At 41.8% G+C, this 23,224-nt stretch overlaps 2 protein-coding genes across 4 annotated transcripts; one reads left to right on the forward strand and one right to left on the reverse strand.

Annotated features, from left to right (window-relative positions):
* Positions 1-1,641: 1,641 nt before the first annotated feature.
* On the reverse strand, positions 1,642-9,784 carry ushbp1 (Usher syndrome 1C binding protein 1). Of its 2 annotated transcripts, none has more exons than XM_079652400.1 (14): positions 9,652-9,784; positions 8,531-8,754; positions 8,149-8,285; positions 7,473-7,636; positions 7,101-7,256; positions 6,690-6,937; positions 6,005-6,145; positions 5,772-5,860; positions 5,542-5,647; positions 5,046-5,280; positions 4,601-4,762; positions 3,846-3,943; positions 3,150-3,272; positions 1,642-2,738 (listed from the first exon to the last, which is right to left on the reverse strand). In XM_079652400.1, exons 1-14 carry the CDS (start codon positions 9,655-9,657, stop codon positions 2,573-2,575), a joined length of 2,055 nt encoding a protein of 684 aa, XP_079508526.1. In that variant the 5' UTR covers positions 9,658-9,784; the 3' UTR covers positions 1,642-2,572. The 2 variants fall into 2 exon arrangements, with proteins under 2 accessions (XP_079508526.1, XP_079508525.1); XM_079652399.1 differs by having other exon boundaries at positions 8,531-8,757; positions 9,652-9,783.
* On the forward strand, positions 9,664-21,946 carry babam1 (BRISC and BRCA1 A complex member 1). 2 transcript variants are annotated; one of them, XM_079652473.1, is made up of 10 exons: positions 9,664-9,802; positions 10,178-10,222; positions 11,644-12,092; positions 19,301-19,359; positions 19,446-19,566; positions 19,664-19,742; positions 19,858-19,882; positions 19,988-20,117; positions 20,270-20,356; positions 20,868-21,946. In XM_079652473.1, the coding sequence occupies exons 3-10, from the start codon at positions 11,658-11,660 to the stop codon at positions 21,066-21,068; spliced, it is 1,137 nt and encodes a 378-aa protein (XP_079508599.1). In that variant the 5' UTR covers positions 9,664-9,802; positions 10,178-10,222; positions 11,644-11,657; the 3' UTR covers positions 21,069-21,946. The 2 variants fall into 2 exon arrangements, with proteins under 2 accessions (XP_079508599.1, XP_079508598.1); XM_079652472.1 differs by lacking the exons at positions 9,664-9,802; positions 10,178-10,222 and adding an exon at positions 10,469-10,627.
* The last annotated feature ends 1,278 nt before the right edge of the window (positions 21,947-23,224 follow it).

The following is a 23,224-nucleotide window of genomic DNA, read 5'->3' on the forward strand; positions in this document are numbered from 1 at the left end:
CTAGGTCAACTGCCCCTCCCTTTCTTCTAGATGTGTGTGTGTGTGTGTGTGTGTGTGTGTGTGTGTGTGTGTGTGTGTGTGTGTGTGTGTGTGTGTGTGTGTGTGTGTGTGTGTGTGTGTGTGTGTGTGTGTGTGTGTGTGTGTGTGTGTCTCAACCCCCCACACTGATTGACAGCCTCTGTTGTTGTCTAATAATGGCGTGAGTATTTTTCCCAGGCACTGAAAAACTCCCATAAAGACTCGAACGCTGGCTGTTAGATGTGGGGGTTTAAAAATGTGCCCAGAGAGCTTAAATGTTGAGTGTTACAGGAATTATACCGTTAGCATTTTTTTTTTTTTAATCAGTCTGTTCTCATATGCTTTATTTGACTTCCTTATCTCACTTGTTCTTTAGTGCACTTTTACAAAACTGCATTTCAATGCCTATTATACCAGACATGTACACCAGCAATGATTTTATCGTGGTTGAGATTAGATTAAACCTTTCATGTTGGGTCAAGGTTAAAACAAGGTTTTAGTGTTTCAACAGTTTGAAGTATGTTTGAACAACATTTTTTAAAAGGAAACACCTCAATCAGTTATATAAGTTCAAGTGGGAGACCTTTATATACTCAATATGGGTTTTGAAGTATTAGTTGTATGCGTTTCACTTAAATATTTAACTTCAAGAGAAAGTAATACTGAGATTGATGCAGAAGTTCACTTGTTCTAATACTGGAGAACAATTTTTGAGGTATTTTTAGTTTACATTTAGTTTTTATTTTCTATTTAAATGCTTTGCGTTGTTCATGTCCTCTTTCAATGACTTCAATTTATTTGACATCTATACATTGCTTAATATGAATCTATATCACACCGTCGGACAATGAATAAACACAATGCATGGCATACATTTGCAACATATAGAGTGGCCAAAATGAGCTCCATTGTGAATAAATCCTATATTGCAGTATATCATAATGCATCACCAACCAGGGGACTTTTGAGCATAAAGTGGGATCTTTGATACAAGACTCACCCAGGGGTTACAACACTCATGTTGTATAAAAAACCTTTGATGATCTCAGAAGCTCAACATAGATCTTAGGAGGAGTGGACATTGGATGCAGTGATAATTGTATCATCTGCTGTAATGGCAGCTATTACAACAATAGCTATGGTGACCTGGAGGTTTGGGGGAGCGTAGAGGAAAGACCCTCTGCAGTGACCTCTGCCCCGAGAAAGGGCAGGCTCAGGCAGGAGTCAGGGCGTCAGGGGCTCGCCACCTCGTCTGGAGCTCTGAACCCCCCATTCACAGGCTAACACAACAGGCAGGCATCACTGTGACCCTGTGGGTGTGACACTCAACCTTTGCCTTAACCTCCTGACCGCCGGGCACAGCTGCAGCTGGATCAGGGCAGGGGGGTCGGCCGGAGGGAGGGGAGGGGATGGAGATGATAGAGGAATAAGTGAGGAGAGAAGATGGACGGAGAGAAAATGGAGTTTAAGAACTGAGAAATGGAGGTGTGAGTGAGAGGTAAAGAGCAAAGGATGTTTATGAAGGGAAGATAATAGCAGGGCCATTTTCCCCCCAAATGACCGTCCTGTTTAACTTGTGAAGATTGGAAACAATTCAAATGAAATGCACAAAGCAAAACCAAGTCTTACAACTTTTTTTTAATACTTACAAAATCAGATCTTGAAACAATAACATTGACATTTACAAGAAAATATGGGTCAAAAAGTGATCAAGTATATTAGTGCTCTTAAAGTTGATGCGACAATAAGGTGGGAACACACTTGTTTGAACATCACTTATTTGCAACGCATTAAGGCAGGCTTAATAACCAGCCTAGCGGCTAATTCTAACAGGGAATGACGTTATGGCACCATCAAGCTTTGTTCAGACACTTTTAAAAGGCTTTTTGCATTACTTTCCTTTTTCTTTTTTTAAGTACTACTCAAGCACTACAATTAAAGCACATTTTGAATTCTAGATTATATTTATGGACCAGAAGAGCTTCTATAAATAAGTATGAAAATAAGCTTTGAGTGTAATTTGTTTGAGAGAAGTGGAAATAGTGAAAGGCAGAAAGAGCAAGATGGCGAGAACTAAGTGCTAAGAAGACAAATGGGCTGGCCGTACATTTTGTGTGCACATCAGCCATTGTCCTGGCCCCCATCCCCCTTCTCTGAGCTTTGTGACAGCACGGCCAGCCGAGAGTTGCTTTATACAGTCGGCTTGTACGGGAAAGAGGACATGTGCGCTCTCGAGGTCAGTCCCGAGGCCCTCAGAGGGTTCAGTCCTTGAATCAGCCTCACACATTCATGACTGCATGACAGCTGTTTCTCTGAAATAAGGAATGTGTCTTGTGATGTGTGAGTCCTGTTAGACGAGTTAAGCTTTGGATTCCGATGCAGTTTATTGGTGACTCTCGTATGGGTTGAAACGGCAGAACTGACCATGTGCTCCATGTTCTGCCGCCCTACATACCATATATATATCTGTATCAAATGGAATATACTTTAACAATTATAAAAATACATATAATTAGCTTGAATTTAGCAGGGCTGTCCATTATACACTGAGGAATCATAAAACAGTTTCTTCCCTTCTCCACTCAGGGGCCTCCCCAGCTGCTGTCGCCGCTCCACTCTGATGGTGGTGACTCTCCGTCATGGCCGCCACTTTCTGCTCCAGCCTCCACACCTGCTCCCGGTACTTCCTGCGAATCTGCCGGTACGAACTCAACGCTTTGCTGGAATGGAAGTTACACATGCAGAATTGGTTATTTTAGATTTTATTATACACAAATAAAATAGCGACCCAAACCTGAATACTTATAAAGACCTTCCCCTGTTTATAAGTGTTTTCTCTCTAAACTAAATGCAGAAACAACATAATGTAGAACATACAAATCCTAGCTTTCCACCCAAGTTTTGTTCTTGTGTACAACTTGATCAAATGAGGCTATGAAAACCCAACAAGAGCAATTGGATCAGAATAAAACAACCTACAAATCCTGTAACGTCTTACTCATAGATTGTAAAAATGGGTCTGTCTTGCTAATTTCCCTCACCGATCATCCATACAGTATCATAGCCATTCAATATGTTTTTTTAAATATCTTTGAGCTTGTTCGTGGAAACACTTTTCCTGTGATACCTACCTGTGAGCTTGTGTAAGCCGAGCAGTCTGCTCTCCGTTGTCTCTCCTGTGCGACGTGCTGTCTGACAGAGCGGAGTTTAGAGAGTCTTGGACTAAAGCCAGTCTCTTCTTCAGGGCTTGTTCTCTGAAAACAAAAGTAAGATCAGGTCAAATAAAAGGAAAACATAATACCTGCCTGTTCATTTCACTTAAAGTACCTTAGTGTACAGAAACCAAATCATGTTAAGAATCATGAATGTCTTGTCTTTATGGGTCTGTGACTCATTAAATCACAAGAGAGAATGTGTGATTGGGTGTGTGATGCAAACAGCAGAGCTTTGTTAAGAAGTATTCAGTACTCGAGGTCGGAAGAGAAAAGGATGCTCTCTGAAGCCCCTGATGGAGAGAACAAGAAGCCCTTTATATCAACGTTCTGCTCATCGTGTTCCTAAGCAACAGATAAAACCAGGCATGTCTGAATGATTCATTTTCTACACCAACTTCCCTCCTCAGGTACATTTCCTTGAAAAATGAATACATCGATGAATACCAAGATCTAAACACATTAAATTTAATAATTTACCAGGTTTTCTTTTTGAGACGCTTTAAAAGAGATAAAACAAATCTTCCATTTGCTATCACTGATAAGTATGTGTTTTCATACTTACCGTGTTATTGCCTTAAACAATGGACTGCAGAGAAATGTCACATGTCTCACCTTTGCAGGACGGCCTGCAGCTCTTTCAGAATGGGTCTGGTTCGAGGATCAGCGATTTCCACATCACTTCCTAGGTGAGCTGTATTTTCACAGAGCCTCTGAAACATAACATTTAAATATCATTATTTTTGAAAGCTCAAAACCAAATTAAATGATGTATTAATGGGGTCTATGATATGTCACTAAAGGGTTTATTTGACATCCCATCCATCTTGCAACCCATAATATGTATTTGTCTTTGTAGGGATCTCTAGGTTTGAACAGAATAATGTTTACAATGCAATTACAATCAGAAGCCATTGTTATTATGGTTCAAAAATGTCAAGGATATAAGATCAGTTATTGAGTCTGACAAAGTGCATCTAGAAAAATGTTATGTTATTTTAAACCATAAATGAAATATTGAGGAAGAAAAGGAACAGTTTTGGATGCAATGTTAACCTTTCTAATGCCCTGTGTCTGCAGTAATTGACAGAAAGGAGAAATCTAAAGTAGCTTTTCAGCTCTTTCTCATCCAACAATGAGAAATGCTATGAATCCTTGCTGCAGCACCAGGACAGCCCTGCAGAAGACCTTGTGCAACCAAAATATCCCTCCTGGCCTGAAGGGATTCTGCTTTGGTAGATGTTTGATTTCCCATGTGGGACACCCAGATTTGAATCGGGTCTGCCACAGTAGACCAGCGTCCTGCTCCCTCTTGCTCGTTTCACCTTGACTTTGTATTATTTGAATTAAAAAACAGGAGTGTGTCCCACCTGTTGCTCGGTCTTACGATCCTCCACCGCCTCCTCTCTGAGGCTCTCTGGGACGAAAGCTCCAGCTGCTTCCTGGGCCTTCTGGGCCATTAAACCCCACTCCAGACACCGTAACTCTTTCTCCTTCAGGCGGATTAGAGCGCGTAGATCTGACATCTCCTCCTGAAGCAGTTAAACCATAGAATACAAAGAGTTGAACACAGATACAGAATAAGAAAAAGCTGTGTGTCTAGTAGTGGCAGACGCACAAGAAGTAAATATGTTATCCACTCCCTTTCTGAGGTTGTTGTGTATACATTTTGCCAGCTGGGGTGATGTTGTATGTGCCTTAGCAATTAGAATATCAGGATGCCCACTCTTTTATCTCAAGATCTCTTTGCATGGAAGGTTTGGCTGTTTTTCATAATTTGTAGTTCTATCACAAATGAAGACACACATCTCTTACCCTGACAGAGATGAGTTCATAGAAGATGGAAGCTTTCTCTTTCTTGGTATCAGGAGTTTTGACAATATCTTTAGCCAATTGTCCTCCTCTCGGTCCAGCTGGTTGACCAGGTTCATGGCTCATTTTGCTCTCGACTCCTGGGCTTGGCTTAGGTAGACAAATGGAAGCCCGATCCCTTTTTAGGCGCTCGATTTGCTGACGGAGAACAGTCTCTCGCACCCCCAAATCAGGGGTCCTGCGGGGTTACATATAGTCAGTGACTGAACATGTGACATTGGAAAGTTCTTTATTAATGTGTCACCTGATTAAGACATACCAGATAGCTACTGAATCATTTAGTTAATAGCATGTACATCTTTAGTTGTGAGGTATCATGATATATGCAATATTCTTCTTTTTGCAATTTCCATTTGTCAATGATGACAAAGCATGTTTTGCTTTCTACCCATTCCTAATTTTGAGCTTCGATCCACAAAGAGACCTTTAAAAACGTCACCTCTGCCCTGTAGTTCTCTGTGTTTCTGTTTCCTCTGGGACTCCTGCTGTTGAGAAAGAGGTGGACAACTCCTCAGTGTCGGGCTGCTGCCTGTCCCTGACCGCCTCTGATGAGATAAAAAAAACTGTGAGCACGACTGTGTGCGTGTAAATGACACGCATACCTACTGTGTATATAAGTGAATGTGTGCCCGGAGTTGTAAATAGTATTAAAACACGGTATTCAAACACCTGCTGGGTCTGTCTGTGGAGGAATGCTTTGCTGCTTCTTGGCGTCATAAAGTGACAGGAGCTCGCTGTAGGCCTCCTCACACTCCTCACTGTCAATCACAACCACAAAAACAAATACGACCTTTACAACATAAGAACCTACTTTACTGTCAGATAGCTGACCTGTGCACATTTATTTGAATGTCCTTGAATGTCCTTGGCACTTGTGAGTCAGGTTTGCTTTATGTGTGTACCAGTATCTGAGAGCCATCTGCAGGGCAGAGCAGTCCGCCTCCAGTCTGTTTAGTTTCATACTGATCTGCTCCGACTCTCCCTTCCTTCGCTCCAGAGCTGCACTCAGTCGCTCATTTCTGGCCCTCAGCCTCTCAATGCACCTGTAATGAGGAGAGGATGAGGTTAAAAAGCAATAAAACAGCACAAACTGTTTCCATCGAGGAAGAAACAGTTTTACCGCATTTGTTGAGTTACTTAACCCACAATTTGTGCATCAATTACTCAACCCGTATTACCTTTAATTCTTGAAGAAAACTGTGGACGGAACATCAAAGTGTTGATGAATTGAAATAAATTGGATATTGCATACTCGCTGAACTATACTATTTAAAATATTTTCTTAAGGTTTCGAGAAACGTTCCTCGGTTGAGAACTGTTTTATGTTGAAATAGTTTACATATTAAGGTTTAAGAAAAAATGCATGTGTTTGGGAAGAAGTGAGCATACAGTATGAGGGACTTGGATTATACCACCCAAGTTGTAAACAGATGTTTTGATATCGGACAGTTCCGCTGTTGTTAAAAGCTGTCCCAGTTTACTTCAATTCATTTAGAATGTCCATATGTCCTTGAAACACCTCACTCAGTAGTTATACGTGTTGACAGTGTGCTGTGGCTGATGTTTGTTACTTTGACTGATTCTCACCTGTTCAGTCGCTCTGTCTCAGACTCCTGGCTTACAGGGCTTGGACAAGGACTGCATGAGTTCACAGAGCCCCCTGGAGAACCCTCCCCACCCCCAGGCAGAGGCATCCCAGCTCTGGATGTCCGTCTGTGGAGTAACGGTGAACCAGGGAAGGGAGGAGAGGCCCAGTCTGGACTGAGAGTTCCTGCTGGGGGCCGATAGGGAGGAGAGCCGCAGCCTGACCTCCAGGCCTTATGGAGACCAACCAGCTGAAAGAGAAGAGAACAGGTGCTACATTTATTTTATTTTTTGAACTCATAAATTGTTTTGAACAACCAGGTTGCATTAACATACTAACACTTCTCGAATTGGTTTATGTTTTTGGCATTTTATGTTTCTCTTTAAGCTCTTTATCAGACAAAACCTGTGTACCTTGTTCTTCTCCTCCTCCACCTGGCTGATGGTGCTGTGAGCCCTCTCCAGCTCCTCCTGACTCTTCTCCAGATCCAGGATGTCCTCCTGATACTGGTCCTTTGGCAGGCCTGGTGGGCATGAGATCCCAAACTCTAGTTCCATCTCCTCCAACATCTGCAAGGAGTGAGAAAAAGTGGTTGATAGTAGTCTAAAGATAGCCTGAACAAAGACTGATGTTTCTGCTGAATTAATCCTTTGATACTGAATTCCAAAAATATCTTCATGACAAGTTGATTTTTGGACAAATGTGTCACATTTCACCCTACATTTGCACATTTAATAATGAACATTTAAATGCAGAATCATGGGAGTTTTTCAAAGTTTTGATACCTGTGTGGACCTAGCCCAGCTCTCCTGGGCGGCTCTCAGATGCTCCCTTTGCTTGTTCTGGTCAGCAGTGGTGATTGGGGCCGCCCAGGACCTCTTAGAGCTGATGGAGTCCTCCAATGACGTTAAAACCTCCTCCAGTTTAGTCCACACTACACCACCGCCTCCTAGTGGATGCAAAGTATAGGTGCAATTAATCATGTTAGTAAAAGTGAGAGTAGCTTTATTATTTTGATAAGAAAAAGGTTATCTAATCTAAATACTTTTGGATCACTTTGTAATTATATATGTTATACAAATATTGAACACTTTGATTTCACTTTACACCAAAAAAAGCAGATATAAACATTTAAGTTTATTTAATATTTTGTTCCTTCTATTTAATAAAACAAAACATTTAAATGTTTTCTATATTGAGCATTTGAGTCAACTCAAATCTCCCCATAGAAAAAAGCACCGGTGCAAACCATATACAGTATATGGCACACAACATGTGTGATGCATTTATTATGAGTATATACTGTAGCATTGGTTGCCTTCGAAAAAAATATATAAAATTGCCGTATCTTAGATGTAATCAAGTAATCCTTGCCAATTCAACACAAATTCCCATTGCACATTTTGTCAAAAGTTATCTGCCTGAATAAACCCAGAGTTATGTTCGCTGTGTCGATGCTACCTCGGTTGGTCCGTGGAGGTTTGGATGTGGAAGCAGAGGTGATGTTCCTCTCTGGGAATCCTCTGGACAGCCTGTGGGACAGGAGGTCTGGAACCAGAGGCCTCGAGGGTCCTGGTGGTCTCAGGTCTCCTGGCTCACTGAAGAATACCATCAGCATTAACATTTCTACTAACAAATACCCTTGTGTTTATTTTTGAGACAATCGAGCAGACCAATATATTATTTATTGATGGGAAAATATGTAAAGACAAACATGGCTCCAACAAAACAGTTATTGGGAGTGAAACCAAATCCATTTGGTTTCACTCTGGAGATCAATGTTGTGGCTTTCATACGTGACAAGCCTTCAGAAATTGCATATGTAATTACTCTCTTCACTGACCTTGGTGCCTTTAATGACCCCATCTTCTTGTTCAGTTCTGCAATGATGCTGAGCAGCGTGCCGACTTCTGCCTCACACTGAGCCAGTTCAGCTGGGGAAGGGTCCAGGTTTGCTGTGGGGTCAGAGCCCTCAGGGTCAAAGGTCGCATGTTGGTTCAGGGTCAACACCTCCCTGTCACACACTGACCCAGCATCCAGGCTGTAACATCGACGCAGGCAGGAATCCTGCTGACACATGAAGTGGTATTTGGATATAAAATAAAACAACCTTATTTAAGGCATTCATTTAGCTTCTTACTGCAGCAAATGGCTTCCTTTTCCCCTGCAGTTGTACAGTAATGTGTCCCAATATAAAACACATAAAGTGTTTGTTCTTGCTGCAGGTTGACAAATGTGTTATGCTATTGAACAAGAGATTGTTTCTAAACTGTTTAGTGGCTATTGTTTCGAGCAGCGGAAAAGGAGGAAACTAAAACATCCTGAGATCAAACTTCCTGTCTAGAAAATATGTGTAGACCAAACCATATTTAGTTTTGCACAAAGAATGTTGGCTAAACTAATCTGCTTTAAAGTATATTTGATGCCTATACATCTGTCAACATGGTAAACTTTGTAACACATGTGTTTTGATTGTGTGAATTGTAACACATATTGTGCAAGTGGTTGTTGGCAACATACTTTAAATTCCTTATCCAGCCAGTAATACATCCACTATACCCACCGCTTCCTATTCACAGTCACAGGAAGGATATCCAAGCATGCACTGGGCAAACAGCAAAGAGGCACCTCAAATAGGCGTCCAGAGAAACACTCACATTTACAATTCAGAGGCTAAAATAATAATGTAATGTATATGATAAATTGATGCCATGCAGTAATATATACTGCTTCATGAACACAATAGTAGATGGTTAAAGCTCCTGCAATTCTGTCTAATTATTCCGTTTTGGAGATCTTGTTTGAAGACAAAGTGCACCATCTTAGCAAACCATTTCACAGAAGACAGGTCAGAGGTTCTCTACATCCAATTGTCAAACGTACCCAGTTAACATACAATACTAAAAGTCAAAAACCTTTTATCATTAGTGACCTATTTTTGAGACAAACTTCATCATAAATTACCTCCATTGTGGTAAGCCTGATGTCTGCAGCAGGGATTTTGTTCCTTATGAATTTGTTCACAGCTTGTGTTTTATTTTCCAGTAGTTAGTTAGTCACTGCTGCAGTCTGCCCTCCGAGTGTCTTCCTAACAGCGTTTAGTGTGATGAATGAAGTAAGTGGAAAACACTCAGAAAGACATCCCCACCCATTCCCCGTCACTTTGTGTCCTTTCCTGTTTTGTCCACATTTAGCTTCAATGCTTCTTTTATAGTCACCAGTGAGTAAACTCTGGATACATGCTGTAACTGTTCTGCAAAATGGAGTATGTACTATGATGGTGTGCAATTCGAAAATTGTGTGAAGTTATGATCAATTTCGACCATGACACAAACTTAAGTGGCTTGTTAAATTGTGTGTTTTTTTTTAATCTCTGCAGTAAAAACTGTTTATTTTGTAATTCAATGTATGTTGACAGATTCTGCAGCATTGTGCCAAATGTGAACAACTAAAGCAAAACATGATTATACAATATATCCTTTTATTGTAGAGATTTCCAAGTCCAGTGATACCACTCACCAATGTTGTCTTCTTGGTGAGTCTTTGTGCATCACGCAAAACAGTGAAATATATTACGAAATACATTTACAGAATACATGTGTAAATTATTCATTTCTGATTTTACAAAATGGATTAGCATTATTTGAAGGCTTTATTTTTTTTTCAAAAACATTTGGTTACTGCTGAAATCGTTTTTTTACAACTTAAATTACCACTATATTGAAAAGGAAAAGAGGAAGATAAGTAGGAAGAAATTCATAACCTTCACATTAAACTCCATTACCCACAATTCAGTGCTACTTCGTAGTTCCGGAGTTGGTCATTTCCGGTAAGGAAGTAGTCCGATCAAAACAAATGTTAGCTCGGCGTTGACATATTGTACAACTTTCAATGACTTTCACTCTATTTGAATCCTGAACGTTTCACAGTTACCTATCACGTAAGTCTCTCGGAACATCTTAACATGTAACATTTGATGTGTCTCGACTTGTAATTCTCCTGAAGCTAATGCTAACAGCTCACATTGCTCTGTCACCACACATCACCTGTGTTAGCTTGAATGAACTCACTCTCTCTGGACGCATTCATTGATGCATTTAGTAAATAATCTATCCATAATTTACAGCTAAAAGTATTTATTATACCGGTTAGCTACAAGTTGCACCTTTCGTTCATACCACCAGACTCAAAATACTGGCGTGATTTTGAGAGGAGATAGACGACTATAAAGTTATTATTGACACTGTGGGAAAGTCTCCGATTCATCCAGCTTTCCTTTAACCACTGTACGACCTGTGTTAAACTGTATACATAGCTCTTGTTTTCATCCTTTAGCATTTAAAGACATTTATAGATTGGACTTTCGATATTGGTAATACTATATATATATATTTAAGAAGTAGGCATAAGGTGGACCGTGCATTCGAATCGTATCTGTTGATGACAAAATTACTTTAACGCACATTTTGGATCATTATGTTGGTAAATAGTTGCGAATATCATCTTTACATTGTGCTGTGAACTTTCGCACACTCTTTGGACTATATTTGAACTGTTTCTGCCTAAAAAAACACTTTCTTTTTTTAACACTTTTTAACATTTTATAAATAGATGTGTTTTACATATTTATTTACATATATTGACATTTTATTTATGTTTCTTGACTGATGCAGTCCCTGTTGATAGTCAAAATCATTTTTAATTGGTGCAACAACTAACATAACAACCATACATTAAAACTCCTACCTAAGAACACATGACAGTGTGACAGTGTTAAAGCATACAGACATGAACACAACACAGTCCAGTGTTGAACTGGGTGATTGCATTTCTCTAGTGTGTGTGTGTGTGTGTGTGTGTGTGTGACTTGACATTTCATATTAGGTGAGATAACAGTTTCTTGTTATGACTGATCAAACCTGCCAACCAAGCAAAGTCATTATTTGCATTCCTTAGCAACCTGAGTATCTATGGAGACGCCAGAACCGGGTCCAGCCGATGGAGAGGAGCACGTGGTGGAGCTTCGCCCTCGGACACGCTCCAACCCTGAAGGTGCTGAGGACCGTCGTAGCAGCACGGGCAGCCTGGGGGGGAACAGTAACCCCAACATACCTCAGCCCGCTGTGGGGAGTCGGGTTGAGGGCGAGGGCGAGGCTTCCACCAGCGACAGCCCCCCAAGCTCCACAACCACCACCGTGTCAGCCGCTGTAGCTCAGACAGCAGCTCCAGTTGTAGTTTCATCAGCAGCCGCAGCGGCTGGGGTCACAGTCCCTCTGTCCACAGCTGCTGTGGCACCCAAAGAGAGGCCGAAGCCCACCCAGCAGCCGCCCACACTGACCACCCCCATCCCTCCCCCAGCAGAGTACCAGCTCAGAGTCCCCCGTGTCAACTGTCCAGAGAAAGTGGTAGGCCCTCATCACAGTTTTACCTTACATTAAGATTTTAAAGTAGGGGTTTATGAGGTACTCGTCCATCAATTGGCTGTTTATTGGCAATATCTTTTGTGCTATGCTCTATTTTTAAAGCCACCACACTCAAAATGTGTAATTTTACCTTGCTGAACAAGGTCTGCTGCTTTACCACTGATTCACTCGGATAGCTGGTTTATGTTATTGTGTGACTTTAGTGGATCCGAACTAACAATTTAAAAGTAGTAGTAGAACCTTTATTTAGCCAGGAAAATCAATTGAGAACAAATTCTTATTTTCAATGATGACCTGACTGGAGGCAAAAGGCTTCCTGAGGGGATGGGGGTTGGGAGGAAGAAAATAAAAAAACAGACTCCGGGCACTACAGAACGCAGGAGACAACACAATGACACAGAGCAGAGATGACAGGCATAGCAGTTAAACATATAACATCTCTAAAACAATACTGCTGTGGTTCAATCAGCCATTAAAATGATATAGAACATTCATCCATCCATTCATTCATTCATTCATTCCTCCATGGCAATGCATAAGAGAGGTCAAGACAGTGAGCATCAGGCAAAGCAGTTGCATGTGTGTACCAGGGTGTTTGTAATAGTGTCCCTGAAGGTGCGGGGGAGATAAAGGTGTCCATCTTCAAGGTTTTTTGTATGATTGAGTATGTAAGTCGCTTTGGATAAAAGCGTCTAACAAGTGACATGTAATGTAATGTAATGTAATGTAATATTCCAGCGATCAGCTGCTGCAAACTGAACGGCGGAGCAGCCAAAGGATGTATGGGCTTTGGGATCTTTAGCAGGATGTTTGTAGCTGACCGGGTGTTGTGCGTTGGGAGGTTGGGAGTGGGCGTAGTTGCAGTAATTGTGTGAGGTAGAAGGGGGTGAGGCCTAGGAGTGTTTTATAAACAAACCAGCCAGTGGATGTTGCGCCTGGTCTCAAGAGAGGGTCAGTTAGCCAGAGAGTACAGGTCACAGTGTTGTGACCCCTACAGGACGTAGGGGGCATTGGTGGCGAAGCGGATGGCGGAGTGATACAGAACGTCTAAATCAGTGACCACCAACTGGCGGCCCGCGGGCCACATCCGGCCCGCCAGACATTCTCATCCGGCCCGCACGACGGGGGTGACTGTGGCGTTGGCGGAGTGGTTAGTGCGTTCGCCCCCCACCCATTTTTTACAACATCTCGTGAGTAAGGTGCAGTACCGGAGTCCAACAGAGAGGCAGCCGCTGCGGGACAGTAGACTGCCTACTACGAAACCTTCCCTCCCTTGAAGAAGAAGTGATCCTTCGTTGTGAAGAGTCTGCTTTGTGAGCTCCGCAGTCCGCACGACCACAGCAGTAGCCCCGCTGCGACAGAGTCCAACAGAGAGGCTGGAGCTGCGGGACAGTAGCCTAGAAGCAGGGTTGGGTTGTAACGGAATACATGTAGCGTCGTTACGTAATTAGAATACAAAAATCAAGTAGGCTGTATTCAGCTGGCGTTACATTTGAAAACGAGTAATCTGATTACAGTTACTTTCGTAAACCTGAAGTGAATACATTTTGGAATACTTATTGGCATTATTGGTGGAAGAGTTTCCTCACAAAATGTAATATTCATTTCTGGCAGAACTGTGTGCACACTGCACAGCGCTGCAGCATGTCAGAGAGAGATGCAGCGTGTCTGTGAGGCCCCGCCCCCCCACGCAAATGAGAGAGAGAGATCTCTTTTTAAATATATTGAAAGTTAGAAACGGAGATAGTTAGATAAAATGTGTAAGATAACGTTTAAGTAGCATTTATTTATTGTCGAAATGATGACATTTATAACGGAATAAAATCAAAGTGAATGGCCTGCTGCTGCTGAATGCATGGGGCAAGTGACTGGAAAAAGTTTTAAAAGTTATTACATCGTTTCAGATAATAATGATAATTCATTCTATTTAGGGGCGCCTTTCAAAGCACCCAAGGACACCTTACAATTCGTAACATATTCTAAGGAAAGGTTTTAAGACAGTACAAAGAATGCAGTCCGGGCATACTTGCCAACCCTCCCGATTTTCGCGGGAGACTCCCGATTTCATTGCCCTCTCCCGGTTTCCTCCCGGGGTCATATTTCTTCCGCATTTCTCCCGATTTCTGACAAAATCAGATTTACACACGACTGTTTCCACTCGGACTTTAATACAGCTACACCATTGTTTGGTTTCCGTGGTAACACGTCTCTTTAGTAGCACGCGCAACTCAAAGTCTGAGGGTGAGGCAGATATTCACAGAAAACAGAACAAGAACCAACAACTACTCTACTCTCTGCTCACTCCTTTCCTGTAAAATACAGGTCCAGCCCACACATATGCTCCATCAAGGACGGTGCTACAGGCCGCAAGGCAGTGCACTTACAACTCCAATAAGCATGTTAATGTTAATCTAACAGCTCCGGCGATCCACTAGCACCCCCCCCCCCCCAATTGTGCATTGCTCCCGATTTCTGAGGTCTAAAGGTTGGCAAGTATGAGTCCGGGTGATTTTTTTTATGTGGGGTACAAATGAGAGGGAGTTGTCCAGAATGACACCAAGATGTTGTGTTTGAGTTCTTGATGAGCCATTAAAACAAGTGTCTCCTGTTCACCAAAACATACCCATCTGTTATGGAAAAAGAAAGTATTCTAAAATTAATCTGAATACGTTACTTTTTTAAGACACGTAACTGTAACTTTATTCTGATTACTTTCAGAGCATGTATTCAGTATTCAGTAACTGATTACATTTACAAAGTAACCCTCCCAACCCTGCAAATCGCTGGCCCGCGATAGTTTCTATTGGATACATTTTGGCCCTTGGAGAAATGTAGTTGAGGATCCCTGGTCTAAATGATCGAGAGCTCCTTTACACGCCGAGCGGTAGATGGTATCACCGTAGTCGAACAGAGGAAGGACAGTCATCTGGACCAGAGAGAGTTTAGCAGATGAAGTGAATGAGGAGCGATTCCTATATAGAAAGCTGAGTCTAGCTTTAACCTTGGTCTGAATTTTGGAGAGATGTTCTGAATGACAGATTACTGTCAATCCAAAATCCAAGGTATTTATAAGATTGAACTATTTTGAGGTCCCGGCCATCGGCGGTCACAATATTGCCAGTTTGGGAGGCACCACTGCGGCCAAGCCACATGATCTTGGTTTTAGTGGTGTTCAGGACCAGGCCAAGGGCAGAGAGATGTGACTGGATTCTCTGAAAACTATCCTGAAGAGTTTTCAGGACAGTATCTGGGGAAGGGCCAGCAGTGTACAGAATCTTGTCATCGGCATATACAGTGGGGCAAAAAAGTATTTAGTCAGCCACCAATTGTGCAAGTTCTCACACTTAAAAAGATGAGAAAGGCCTGTAATTTTCCTCCGAGGTATACCTCAACTATGAGAGACAAAATGAGGAAAAAAAATCCAGAAAATCACATTGTCTGATTTTTAAAGAATTTATTTGCAAATGATGGTGGAAAATAAGTATTTGGTCAATAACAAAAGTTCATCTCAATACTTTGTTATATACCCTTTGTTGGCAATGACAGAGGTCAAACATTTTCTGTAAGTATTCACAAGGTTTTCACACACTGTTGCTGGTATTTTGGCCCATTCCTCCATGCAGATCTCCTCGAGAGCAGTGATTTTTTGGGGCTGTCGCTGGGCAACACAGACTTTCAACTCCCTCCAAAGATTTTCTATGGGGTTGAGATCTGGAGACTGGCTAGGCCACTCCAGGACCTTGAAATGCTTCTTACGAAGCCACTCCTTCGTTGCCCGGGCGGTGTGTTTGGGATCATTGTCATGCTGAAAGACCCAGCCATGTTTCATCTTCAATGCCCTTGCTGATGGAAGGAGGTTGTCACTCAAAATCTCACGATACATGGCCCCATTCATTCTTTCCTTTACACGGATCAGTCGTCCTGGTCCCTTTGCAGAAAAACAGCCCCAAAGCATGATGTTTCCACCCCCATGTTTCACAGTAGGTATGGTGTTCTTTGGATGCAACTCAGCATTCTTTCTCTTCCAAACACGTCTAGTTGAGTTTTTACCAAAAAGTTCTATTTTGGTTTCATCTGACCATATGATATTATCCCAATCCTCTTCTGGATCATCTAAATGCTCTCTAGCTAACTTCAGACGGGCCTGGACATGTACTGGCTTAAGCAGGGGGACACGTCTGGCACTGCAGGATTTGAGTCCCTGGCGGCGTAGTGTGTTACTGATGGTAGCCTTTGTTACTTTGGTCCCAGCTCTCTGCAGGTCATTGACTAGGTCCCCCCGTGTGGTTCTGGGATTTTTGCTCACCGTTCTTTTGATCATGTTGACCCCACGGGGTGAGATCTTGCATGGAGCCCCAGATCGAGGGAGATTATCAGTGGTCTTGTATGTCTTCCATTTTCTAATAATTGCTCCCACAGTTGATTTCTTCACACCAAGCTGCTTACCTATTGCAGATTCAGTCTTCCCAGCCTGGTGCAGGTCTACAATTATGTTTCTGGTGTCCTTTGACAGCTCTTTGGTCTTGGCCATAGTGGAGTTTGGAGTGTGACTGTTTGAGGTTGTGGACAGGTGTCTTTTATAACGAGTTCAAACAGGTGCCATTAATACAGTTAACAAGTGGAGGACAGAGGAGGCTCTTAAAGAAGAAGTTACAGGTCTGTGAGAGCCAGAAATCTTGTTTTTTGTTATTGACCAAATACTTATTTTCCACCATAATTTGCAAATAAATTCTTTAAAAATCAGACAATGTGATTTTCTGGATTTTTTTTTCTTCTCATTTTGTCTCTCATAGTTGAGGTATACCTAGGATGAAAATTACAGGCCTCTCTCATCTTTTTAAGTTGGAGAACTTGCACAATTGGTGGCTGACTAAATACTTTTTTGCCCCACTGTAGGTGGATAGAGGAGTTGCCCACTGATTTCTCCATGTCATTTATATATATTGAGAATAGGATGGGTGCTAGGATAGAGCCTTGTGATACTCCTTTAGAGATGGATAGGGCTGTGTCATCAGATTTTCAGATTTTACACACTGGGTGCGCATGGACAGGTAGCTTTCAAACCAGGCTATCGATTGGTTAGTGACACCAATGCATCTAAGCTTTCCCAGAAGCAGTTGGTGATCTACGGTGTCGAAGGCTTTGGCAAGATCGATGAAAATGGCAGCACAGTATTGTCTGGAGTCAAGTGCATTGATGATATCATTTAGGACTTTGAGAGTCGCCGTCTCACACCCATGACCTGCACGGAACCCAGACTGCATGTCAGATAGTATGTTGTAAGCCTTCAGAAACCATGTTAGCTGTTTGCTAATGAACTTTTCTAACACTTTCGCTATACAGGGTAGAATGGATATTGGACGATAGCAGTTGGGGTCAGCTTGGTTTCCAAAGGTTGCACTGAGGCTGCCTTCCAGGCAGAAGGTAGCACTGCTGTCTCTGGACAGATTATAAAGGTGGGAGATAGTTTCTGCAATAATTGGGGCTGCAACTTTAAAAAAGAAGGGGTCTAGTCCATCAAGAACTGCAGGTTTGTTGAGGTCAAGTTTACTAAAGGCCTCCAGCACATCGTTCTCACTAACTTCCTGCAGGCAGAAGCTGTGACATGGGGCTGCGCTAGAGGGGCTGGGTGGCTGAGTGTTGGTGGGGGGCTTAGGGGGCGCTATACAGTCAAATAGGTTCCCACATTTAACGAAGTGCTGGTTAAAGAGCTCTGCTATGCGCTCATTACCGGTGACTACTGTGTCCTCAATAACAAGGGAGTTAGGGAGATGAGAGGATGGGGGTTTACTCTCCATCTCTTTCACTGTTTTCCAGAATGTCCTTGCATTGAATCAACAGAGATTGAATTGATTAGGGAAGTAATCAACCTTGGCTTTGCAGATAGCCTGTATATACTTATTTCTAGTTTTCCTGAATGATAGCCAATCGTCGTGGGATTTTGAGTGACGAGCCCTGCGCCAGGTGGAGTTCTTGAGGTGAAGCAGTTCAGCTAAATCTCGGTTGAACCAAGGAATGCATCGGTTTTTAATCCTCTTTTTTTTATGGGAGCGTGTTTATTGATTACCATACCAAAGGAGTCATAAAAGAAGGGCCATGCAGCATCGATGTCAGGGATCAAGCTAATTCTGTCCCACTTGATAGCAGCCAGGTCGTAGAGGAAGGCTTGTTCGTCGAAATGTTTCAGTATTCGTCTGTGAGTGGTAAGAAGTGGCTGTTTAATTGTGCCGCCATTACGAATGCAGCCAATAAGACAGTGGTCCCCGAGATCGCTACCGAAGACACCAGTTTTGTACCTGTCAGGGTTATTTGTGAGGATGACATCAAGGAGGGTAGCTTTTTCTGGATTTTTGGTGTTATACCGTGTAGGAGTAAGGATAATCTGCGAGAGATTAAGGGAGTCCCATTGTTTTTGGACCTGCGCAGGAGGGTTGAGCATGTCCCAGTTTAGATCCCCCAGAAGCACAAACTCAGAATGAGTGTGGGGTGCCAGGAGGGTGCTGAGAGCAGGTAGGGTACATGCTGGGGCAGAGGCAGGGCGATGCCAGTTTAATGTTTACGATAAGTAGGTCAAATTGTTTGGGGACAGATTTACTAGTGGCGATAGTCACTGGAGGTGTTGCTTTGTGAATATAACTACTCCACCAGCTTTAGATGATCTATCCTTCCTAAACACATTATAACCAGCGATGTCAGAGTCTGGGATATTCTTCTTCAGCAAAGACTCAGTGATGACAAGTACCTCCGGATTTGAGCTGTGAACGAGTACTTTTATCTGGTACATTTTTGGCAGTAAGCTTCTAGCATTTACATGTAGAAAAACACCAACTACTGATGATAGATCAGCAACTCTCGTGTTCTCCAACGTTAAATTACTGTTTTTGTCTAAGAAGTCTGGTGGCTTTGGAGGGAGCATAGATAGCAGCTTCAGTTCTCCGTCAGGCACGTGAAAGCGATGAAAATGTTCAAATTTGTTAAAGGTGGGCCTTTTTTTTGAGGCTCAAATACATGTTGAGGCTTTACCTGTCTGTCCACAGCAGAACATTCTTCAACTTCTGTGCAGGTACTCCTGTCTGTCTGTCTGAAACTTTTTCCTGTAAGTAATATGCTGGCTATTGATAAGTAACTCTTACACCTCCAAATGATCCATCTGAGTCCTGTACTATCTGCTGTTGTCTTCCTCATGGTAGATCATCTGCTTAGACCTTTCGGAAGAGATGGCTTTGTCAAAGTTGGAGTCTTTTAATGGGTAAGCTACAGCAAAATAAACATGTATTCTTCAGAGCTTATTTTTCATTTGTCATCACCCCCTAATGTGACTTCCTTTCCCTTTAGGTCTAAAATAAATGCCCTGAACATATCCCAGAAGATGATAGAGATGTTTGTCAGAACTAAACACAAGATTGACAAACGCCATGAGTTTGCTCTGGTAGTGATCAATGATGACGCTCTGTGGGTGAGTTCTGGTTTTAATCTGCTTCAAATATAACACACAGTTCTCTAGAACATTGTCTTCTGTTTTCTGATGTGATGTACTTGTGTATGTGCTTCAGCTGTCGGGCTTCACCTCGGACCCCAGAGAGCTGTGCAGCTGTCTGTACGACCTTGACACCAATGTGTGCGAGACCTTCAGTATCCTTTTATTCAAAACTCAATTCAAACTCTTGAACAATTAAAATAAATGTGAAACTATAACGCAATAGCATTTCAAATAGATTCCAGTTTTAACCTTAACTGTCCTCTGTAGACCTTGAGGATCTTCTTAATGTAATGTAAGTTCTTTCTGACTGTAAACCTTTTTGGTTTCCTTCAAAATAAATTAAACTTTACATAGAAGTGTTAACTGAGGTTCATTTCTTCTTCTGTTGTCCTTTTAGACGTCAGAAGATCGAGTTGCCGTCGATGGACAATGTTCAGACCGTCCCTCCGCCGTACGTGGTGCGGACTGTGCTCATCTACAGTCGCCATGCAGGACAGCTGCAGTTCAACCCATCGGAGGCGGTAAATGTGAGTATGACACTCTTTGAGATATCCGGACTGAATTTGAGTAAAATTGTTGCTTTTATAGTGAATTTGACAATATCTTCTGTCTCTTGTTTTCTTGATGGTTGCATTTATTTTACATTTAAAGCCTTGCTTGTTCTTGTGTCCTACCACAGAAAATGCTGCAGTCTCCATATTTTTTCTTTGATGTGGTTTACCTCCACAACGGGGTGGACGAGCAGGGGGATGAGACCAGCTGGAGGGTGAGTGAAGAAACGGATGAAAAGACAATTATCCATTTAGATTTAAACCAGAACATAAGTCGTAATTTGGCTCAGGTTTGTTTGTCAAGGTCATTTTATTTTTTACAGCCAAATATCACAAATCGCAAAGAGTGGTACTCTTTGTCTTTAACATTATCTTAAAAGTAATTTCATGTTTTTTTTGCAATATTAAACATTAACCCACAATGCACTGATTGGACTTTTCTGGGGAACACGAAACCGGTTGAGAGGAAATTTAAAAATAGATCAAAGAGTAAAGTAAAAAAAATCCCACCATGACCCATTCAGGGACTCCGTTCATTCCTGTTTTTTTAAATGAATTAATTCAGATACTTCTGTCCATCTTACTCAGTCTGAACAGTGTGGAGCGATCAGAGCCCTCCTTAGACCAACCTAGATATGACAGATTTTCACTTGATGATGTAATTGGGATATTTCCCCTATGTGCTGCATTTCAACGGTGTGTTATTGTTTCTATTTTTGTCTCCAGGACAACTACACCTCTTTCTGCAACCTGGACTCAAAGGGAATGTGCTATCGCTTCGAGGTTTCCCTGACTGGACCGGCCATCGAGCTGCACAACTGCATGGCCAAACTCCTGGCCCACCCTCTACAAAGACCTTTCCAGAGCCACGCGTCTTACAGCCTGCTGGAGGGGGAAGACCCCCAGGACATTGAGGCAACGGTCTAAAACGGGACACACTAACGCCCTGTTTCTCTGTAAAATGCACACAATGTAGTTGATAACAATTGGGTATATTTTCTTTAAGTCCAATCATTACTGAGGTAACTCCATTAGCTGCTATAGAAAAATGATTTGTAAGAATATTTGGGAAGCCAGGTGAATTTCTAGAGAAACAAGAGGGTGTCAGCAGTTACTGTAAATACAATCATTGTGTTTCCATAGAAAAATTTATGAGTCATTAATTGTTTTAAGCTGGGGAAGTAACAACATCATCCGGTTGTTAGCTGTTGAAGTGCTGGAGGTCTCCTAGGTGACAGGATGAAATACATGTCAGAGAGTCCAGGAGCAGGACACAAGTAGAAGGACAAAATACAAAAAATTATTAAAAATGAAGATGGTTTAATCATCAGGCTTTGTTAAACTCCCTCCCTTACCTTTGTTTTTTCTTTTTAGTCTCAGACCACACATATCTGTCTGTAAGTCTTAAAGAGTGAAATCAGTGCGAGCCTGTGACAGTTCTTCGTAGCTGGACCTTTGGGACAAACTGTAACATGATGTACTGTATCACAGAGGTCACAACTTCTGTAACATTGCCTTCCCTTTTTGTTTGTTTGTTTGTTTACACGTTTCGAAGTTTGTCTTTTTTTTTCTATTTTATACAGGGTTGTTTTTAATCTTTAGTTGTTTTGTCACTCTTGTATGTCCCAAAGAAAATGAGTGAATGTACAGTAATGTTGAAGCAGCTCCTCTGACAGTTATCTCTTTAGCATTGATGGAGTGATTAAGAAAAAGGCCACCCACACTGCGTGTCTAGCTGCACTTGAGAACACATTGTACATACATTTTTGAAGCCCTTTATGGATATTAAAAGAAGGCATAGTGAATGACAAGTCTCATCTTCATGTGCTTTCTGTGTTTTTGTCAGGAGATGGCAGCAAAGTCCCTCCAGAAATCTTGACAAATTCAAAGACCTTCTTCAAAAAGCTGCTACGGTTCTTGAGGGTAGAGAATAGTGTTATTATTTTCACAAGTGTCAGTTTTGATACATTTTTTCCTGCTTTAATCAGTGTTTTTCCAGCTTTTTTTACTCATTTGTCTGTGTATAACCTCCAGACATCTCACTGTCAAGCTTCATCATCAGTGTGTCATTTCTGTTTCATGGACCTGTATTCATGATTAAGCTGTTTTTGCAGATTATGTTAAAAAAAACAACACTATCTGTTATCAACCTATGGCACTTGCATCACTTCAAAAGAAGATATATATTTTCCTGTCACCCTAAATGGGTCCAGTCAGTTATCTTAAGAGGTGTTTTCATCTCAGTCTTCAACCGTTTGGTTTCCTGTTTTTGTTCAGAAGTTGATCCGAGGCCTGACTCCTGATAGTCACTCATTTTCTGTCACTAACATACCTTCATAAATTAGTCATTTTCCGGTGAGGACAGGTTGTCAGGGAGACAATGGGGAGCAGGAAAACCCCGGGCTCAGAGGACCTTTCCCCTTTCACACACTTCCCCAGAAGAGTTGGCTGTTCCTCACGTCATCACTGCTGAAAACAGCGCGGGGGGGAATCCAGTGCGTCTGGGCTGCAGGGAGAATTTGTTATTCCCTCATCCCTGAAGAATGACAGGTCCCTATTGTTTTCATTCTTTCACTCCTCCAATGCTATGACTCCTTTCCGTGCCTGGAACAGGATATGGTGGATTTTTTTTGGTTGGTTATGTTCTGCTTTTACTCCTTACATTGTTCATCCACCACCAGGGGAAAAATAATTGGACTTTCTGTAGCTATACTTAAATATTGTGCAGACAGTGGTGGAAAATTACTGCATTTACTCAAGTTACTACCTACATTTCAGGGGGTAACATTGGACTTTTGACTTCACTGCAATTATTTGACAGCTAAAGTCACTTCTTAGGTGAAGATTTTACATATAAAACATGATTATCTAAATAAATACAGTGCACGGTCAGTAATAAGTAAGTTAAATAAGCTCTTTCTTGACTAAAAAGTTAACATGTATTTGGTTACTGGATGTAAATCCTTTCCTAACTTTTAAGTTAAAAAGGGACAAAAGATAGTCCTCACACTTTCAAATGTCAGATATTATTGAGAAATCTATCAAACTTTTTGTGGAAAGATTATTTCTACACACAACATGTG

The sequence above is a fragment of the Notothenia rossii genome (assembly GCF_949606895.1).
Source record: "Notothenia rossii genome assembly, chromosome: 1".
In the NCBI taxonomy this organism is placed as follows: Eukaryota; Metazoa; Chordata; class Actinopteri; order Perciformes; family Nototheniidae; genus Notothenia; species Notothenia rossii.